The 7,292-nt window shown below is 32.3% G+C and overlaps 1 protein-coding gene across 1 annotated transcript in view; it reads right to left on the reverse strand.

The window, feature by feature from the left end:
- Positions 1-3,255: 3,255 nt before the first annotated feature.
- The window catches only part of LOC105622839 (regulating synaptic membrane exocytosis protein 2-like), a 67,777-nt gene continuing 63,740 nt past the window's right edge, over positions 3,256-7,292 (reverse strand). Inside the window, exons 18-20 of the mRNA XM_012204253.1 lie at positions 3,762-3,973; positions 3,542-3,684; positions 3,256-3,462 (exon numbers count right to left, since the gene is read on the reverse strand). Of these exons, the coding sequence (XP_012059643.1) occupies positions 3,256-3,462; positions 3,542-3,684; positions 3,762-3,973 (562 nt within the window). The remainder of the gene's footprint in view (positions 3,463-3,541; positions 3,685-3,761; positions 3,974-7,292) is intronic.

Consider the following 7,292-nt stretch of genomic DNA (forward strand, 5'->3'; position numbering starts at 1 on the left):
CTCTCTCTCTCTCTCTCTCTCTCTCTCTCTCTCTCTCTCTCCTTCTCTCTCTCTCTCTCTCTCTCTCTCTCTCTCAGAGAGCACAAATATAATTATTTACTAATTCACAGCAGACGTGCATGTGCATGCTCGCTGAATATATCTTCGCGAGTGTTCGAGATACGCACGAAGAAAGATCGAACACATAGCACGATAATTAAGATATAAAATTAATGGCAAGCATTTCTTTTACGCGCTTCTTACAGAGATTTACAAAGCCTCTTAAATATTTAGTGGCATTTCACTGTTTTTGTACAAAATCAGTACGAAAGAGAATTTTTGCCGCGACGCGTCCCGTTTACGCGAGTTATATGGGCGGTTTTGTTTTTTTCAATTTGTTTCGAAAACTGGTTCTTATACGCGAATAAAATCTTCCAAACAAAGCTTTCAAATAAAGCTGATTCGTAATCGTTCGGGTATACTTCATTCTGGCTTTGAGATTGCTAATTCAACGAAAAGATCCAAACTAGATGTATAGGAATCGATTTATCAGTCTACTTCGTACTTGAGAAATATAGTACATATGCCTGTTCCATATTTTCTACATCATAATAATTATCTCTTTTCTTTTTGAACACAGATTACTAAACGATATTTAAAAAGCCAAGTGACACGTGCTAATACGATAATCAATAAAGTATTCAGGGAACAAACCGTGTAATTAATTATATCATCGTATTCTAATGATTCCGATGCTAACTTAGAAAAATGTTAAATTAGATCGAGTTTGTGTAATTAAGAAAAAAAATTAAAACTATAATGACAATCATCGTAGAAAGTCAACGAGAATATAAAGTAAATGTTATTACCCATTCAAACTTGCGCGCACATATCGCAAATTCTCATATCAGTGTTATTATAATATTTACATTAAATAATATATGCTCTGACGGTGACATTTTTGACTAAAAATTTGACAACGATAAATGTCTTTTAGCCGATCATTTCGGAGATCGACATACTTGAACTGTCCTAAATTATATACAAAGTTTGGAAATATCTTCTTATTTGGAATATCTCAATACTTTAAATCTCTCGCATGCCGTTTAAATGAAGTCCGTGATTTATCCATTTATCGCATATTTCTCACTGTGTTCATGAATTTCATTATTCACTTAACCAGATTAGATTCACTGAAAACGAGTGTCATTGACCGTTTCACATCTTATTTATCTAGTACACCACATTTGAGTTCACATCTATCCTGAACTTGCTTGATTTAATTTGTTTTCACTGAAAAATAAAACAAACGTATTATTAATTACAAATATATAACATTTATTTTTCATGAAATATTGAATGATAAAAATTCTCAATGCACATGCATATGAGATTCACGCATCATATATTGTATCGTATATATAAATTCACGATTCTTCTATCATGAGATTTCTTCGACACCATTCAATATCTCAAATTGATTGTATTTTGAAAACATTTTGAGAAAATATACAAGAGGATACATAGGACTCCGAATACGGCACAAACTTACCTTTATTTACTTTTCATATAATTTTTATATTGTTAAAAATTCAAGCACATTAAAAACTGTCACGATTTATACCATGTATTTACAAGGAAGTTCAAACGAATCATGAAAAAGAGAATGAATATTGTGCAAAGGTCGAAATTAATAATGTGATGTATATATGAAGCAATACCAGAAAATCTATAAAAATCGTTCTTAAAATGGATGAGGATAAATATTATATTAAACTTACAATGTGCAAATAGTAAATTTAAGGATTAATGGAAATCGAACTTTTTTCATGTCGAACCAAATTTCGTAGACAAAGGCATATTCTTTCTACAAATTTAGGAAGGTAAAATCGATGCATACAGCACATGGCAACGAAGTTTCGACCGCATATATGTGATAACGTAATCTCATATTCTTTCTGTTATCAACTCTATGGCAGGTATTCAGTTGAGTTTTATACTGAAAACTGTCTTAACTTACAAACTTAAAATGTCATAAACCAATCAGAGAATATTAGCATCTCAAGATGGATCTTGAAATAAGAATGGACTATGAATACCGACCTATGTCGCTACTTCGAAGCCGAAATGGAAGTATTTTTATATAGGGCAAGCATTTTCAAAGAATAATAAGAGGAGATTTCTATACAGAAACGGTGGAAATGAAAAGAAGATATTGGCAACAACAAATGTGTATCAAGATTTCACATGGGTACTTGAGAAAATCGATCGAAAGGTTAATATCCTGAAAATATGAGTGATATTACTGACTTGATCGTTAAAATATTACGAATAAACATTGCAATCATTCCGAACGAACGATTGCAATCGTATCGGCGATTTTTTATTATATCGCCTTTTATGTACCCACGTTAAATCGTTGTCCAACTATCTACGAACGATGCCTTCATCTCAGTGCGTACCTAAAACTATCTGGCGCTCCGGGAACATGGCTGCTACGTCTACATCTAGTCTACATACAGACTAGTGGCTCATCTGATATGCCGTACATTATATGTGATGTACTAGTGGTGTTTCTAGAAAGACATCCTTTCGTACGTTTTTTCACTCTTTTTACATTCTCGCATCACCTTTGCATTGTTTATATCTCTCGTTTTCATTCCGATTTCGCAGAATTTTTTATTATCTGTATACAATCGCACTTTTCATACTGTTCATTCCTCATTATGTTGTTCGTTAAACTGACTTTACCGTATTCAGAGCCGAACGTCACTCGTTAAATAGCTTTAGGCTTCGACATTAATAGCCTACGGGGGATACGCGTGTAGGGTGTATAAGATTCTTTTCAATTCTGTCAACCATAGTGAAGAATATGTAATATTACAACACGATAGAGAATTACTTAAACACTTCTTTCAATTTTTATACGATGAATGTAGTAATCCGAACTTTCTATCCCCTAATATATTTATTTAATATTACATTTAATATTATCAAGCAATGATTTTATACGTGTTACTTAAGTTGTTAAAGACGTTTATAATAATTTCCATACATTTTCTATTGTTTAATCAATTAAAATAAACGTAATACTATCTTGTACATCGAGACTCGTGCATTTCAGTATTCTGTTAATGATAAAAGTGACTGGGTGCACCGCGATAGGAGCTCGAACTCAATTGTGTCTGCACTACTTTGTCTACTGCAAAAAACTTAAAGATCTCTTCAGTAAATACAAAAGGAATATTTCGGTACGTTCTTCGGGCAGTCATTCTTTTAGATTTTAAAAGAATCGAGAGACGTAACCGAAGATCGACGGGACAAAGCAAGAGATGAAGCTCCACTGACCAGGGCTTGGGTGTCAAACAGCTTGTACCATCCGATCACCATCTGATTGAGGTCCAGCTCATCCAGTATGATCTGTGCAATACCCATGAACACTTTTTTTCCCTCTATCCGACCGTAGTCTCCCCATACTGTCACCTGAAACAGTATACAATAATGCGCATAAAATCGCAATTGAATTAAAAAAAGGAAATTAGAAGAACAATCAACGACATACCTGTAATATACAACCTCGGCAGTTTTCTTTGAAAGCCAATAATTGCGAACCATAGAATGGATCCAGCGTTTTTCTGGCCGTCGTGGTTTTCGCTTTCTCTATACATCTTTTACCGTTCACCAGATACAACTTCACGTAAGAAGCTGGAATAAGAGAGTCGAAAAACTAAGCGCATCCATATCACTTCGACAATCATGAAACTTATCAAAGTTTAACTAACCTGGTATTACTTTACTGCCTTGTTTCGCTTTGAGTTCTTTGGCACGTATGACCTCTACTTCAAGGTAACCCTTCGTATGGCTCAACGACAGTTGAATTTCGCCGAGGCAATGGGTAGCGAGTGCTTGTCTTCCGACCACTTGGCCTGGTCCGAGATCTTCAATGAAATTTCTCAACTGCCCGTCGCCTGCCATTCGCAGACTGGGAGACCAACTGCAGTTTTCAAAATTACTTATTTAGTAAAGAAACGCAACTTATTCTACTAAAAAAAATATGAACAATGATTTAAAAAAAACGCTTGAAGAAATAATATAAGACTTCAGATGAAGAAAAGTGATAATTTAGCTGATAGTGTTTACCGTGCGACCAATGAAAAATGGAAACTCTATTTTATAAGTTTTCCCTTTTCCGTTTTCTTGCTCACACACTAAACTTATACAAGATGTATATGTACAATGATCTTGACTGTTCTAAATGTACGATAACCCACAGTAGAAAAAATAAAGCGCGAAAACTGCAAGCAAAAAATTATAGTATACGAACTCTCTGATGCAATGAAGAAAATGCGAAGGAGAAAAATCATAAACGAAAGTTATAATATTTCCGCAGGAGCGAGGGACAATTCTCGCAAGCCTTCGACGAAAGTTGTAAAAGATAGAGAACACACCTCATTCAGTTTGAGATAAGAAGAACTCACGCTGAAAGTGTAGTGTCAGTGTATAGTGAGTAAATATAATATTATACACATGGAAAAAAGAGATTATGTAAATAAGTTTAAAAACATATCAGATTGCTAATGCATGCATTTTAATCTAAATGCGCAGAAAAGAGAGATTTTGGATAATTATTATAAATAACAGTAATCAGTCCATTTCAATGTATACAAACGAAGAAAAAATGCAAAGAGTATATAAATGCAATAATTAATTTAAACGATACAATGTAAAAATTATTTTTACAATCTATCCTGTATCTTTTTTTGATTATCGATAATTTTAATATACAACTGAGTACTGTTTCTTCGCTTACATTTATCTACTTAACATGCTTTATTAAAATCTGAAAAAAAAAATTAATTAAAATGATTTGTATTAACATACACTTACTTGTCGTTACGCCATTGGGAAGATTCACGTTACTAAAGATAAGCGGATCTTTTTAAAAACAGTTTTACTATAAATGTGGATATCCACATCGAGTGTGCATACAGCCATTCAAAATTATTGTTAATCTAATAACTAATCATAGAAATTAGCTTTCGTAATAATATCTTATGAAATAAATGTACATCCCTTTTGTGAAATAATTATATCTAATAGCATCGTCAACCGTTTAAGATATATAATAATTTTAATATTATCATACCACCAATAAATGCGACAGTATATTTGAGTGTCGGGTAAAGTCATATGAATAGAAGTTCATACATCCGATTGCACCCAATTATTTTCTCTGTAGGTTCGATCATATTATCGCTGCCAAAGAGTAAAATAATTTATTAGCAAAATTATTATTCGTAAACATTTTTTTTGCCGAACCGACAAAGCGTTTGCTTACATCCTGTAAGTCACGCAGGCACGCATACCCACGTTTAGTTTATTTTTAATTTCTTACTGTTACACCTCGAACTGATAGGTACTTTAGAAGATACACACGCTGTACAATACCTATTCTATGATATATCAAATACACTTTATGGAAATGATAAGAAATCCATAAGACAGAGGGGATTACTTTACAAGAAATGTCGATATATCAATAAATAGCATAGTCGAGTATATAAAAGACAATGGATCGTACAGAAGTAGGTGGAAATCATTGGGAAGAACGTGAGGTCCTGCGAAGACATTCTTAGGTGACATTCGACATATTCACAGGGTTTTTCTTACCATGTAGGTAGAAAATATGTAACTCCGTGACAATGAGATATCACATTGACATAGATATAAAAGTGCGTGTATGTATGTGTATATATATATATGTATGTGTGTGTACATTATATATGTGCAACGGTGCTCCGAGGTAATGCAGTACAATCATTTGCCACAATCAAGCAATTAAGCCAAGACGACAACAACACCGATAATGAACAACAATATTTTTGTGGACATTTTCGTAAAAAGGAGACAGAAAAAGACAATAGAATATAAATCCCACAGCTAATTCGTCGAAGACTATACCTTATAATACATATTTTTTCCTCGCATTATAATATTGACATACAAGTATTCTACTGATACAAAAAATATTACATTTCCTAAAATTTTTAATCCTGATTATATAAATTATTATTCAATTATTATATGTCAAATATAATTCAATGAAATAAAAAAGGGGAAAATAAACAGGTATAAAAACAAGTTACTTTTGCAATAAAACATGATGGTATGATATACAAACATTAAATTTCTGATTTTCATTTATGGATTTTATAAACAACGCTTCATTTATGGATAATATAATGAATAATATAAATCGAGAAAGAGACTGTGAGAAAAATCACATGAATAATTTAAATTGCAAATTGACAAAAATCGAAGAGATATGAAAAAAAGCGCGTGGTCACAATCATGTAATTGCACAGTTCGAATCATGGACGTATTACTGACATATTTTCAATCATATGTCTAAAAATTTAATAATCGATGTGGAGTGTTTATGATTTAGGTGAAGACAGATCTTGGCGCATATAAGGAGTAAAACATAGAAGAAAATAAAGCAAGATTATTCTTTGTCTATAATTAAGATGATTCTGTGAACAATAATAATTTATTACGATACCATAATTATCTTGATAATTTATGTAATAAAATTATACACATAAATAAAATTTGTTAATTTTTCTAGTTAAATACGTATTTTATACGAATGACAAAGAATAAATTTTCATTGGTTAGAGTATGAAAAGACAATAAGCATGTACATTGACAAACGATAAGCAATGAGCTGCAAGCTGTGAACACCTCAAATTATGAACTTACTAAACAATATTCAAAAGCAAGTAATCATTAAACTGAGCAAGCGTTACATCCATGCTCAACATTACTTGTTATGTGCTCATAATTTCTGAATTTATATCAATTCATCTGTTAATATTGTTCATCTATCTACTTGGACTTTTTTTCATTCTATTTTCTCTTAGTACAGAAACTCAATAATATACGAGAAAAACCCTGTTTGAGATACATTTATTTCAATAAGTCTAATATATTTATAACACACAACAGAATATACTTCAAACATATAATTATTACTCTTATCTAAAATATTTTCGTTATTTTCTCCCAATAATATATATTAATCTATAAACTCACCTTCATATAGCTCAATTACAACTTACAGCTCATTTCGCGTTTAGTCAAGGTGCAAGCGGCCAAAGAGGACAGAATGTAAGTAAAACCACAGAGGAATAGAAATTAATAGTAGGATCAGCATCAAATGATAGAAGATAGAAGAAAGAAGAGAAAAGAGAGAGAGAGAGAGAGAGAGAGAGAGAGAGAGAGAGAGAGAGAGAGAGAGAGAGAGAGAGAGA

The sequence above is a fragment of the Atta cephalotes genome, assembly GCF_000143395.1.
Source record: "Atta cephalotes unplaced genomic scaffold scaffold00002, whole genome shotgun sequence".
Taxonomy (NCBI): Eukaryota; Metazoa; Arthropoda; class Insecta; order Hymenoptera; family Formicidae; genus Atta; species Atta cephalotes.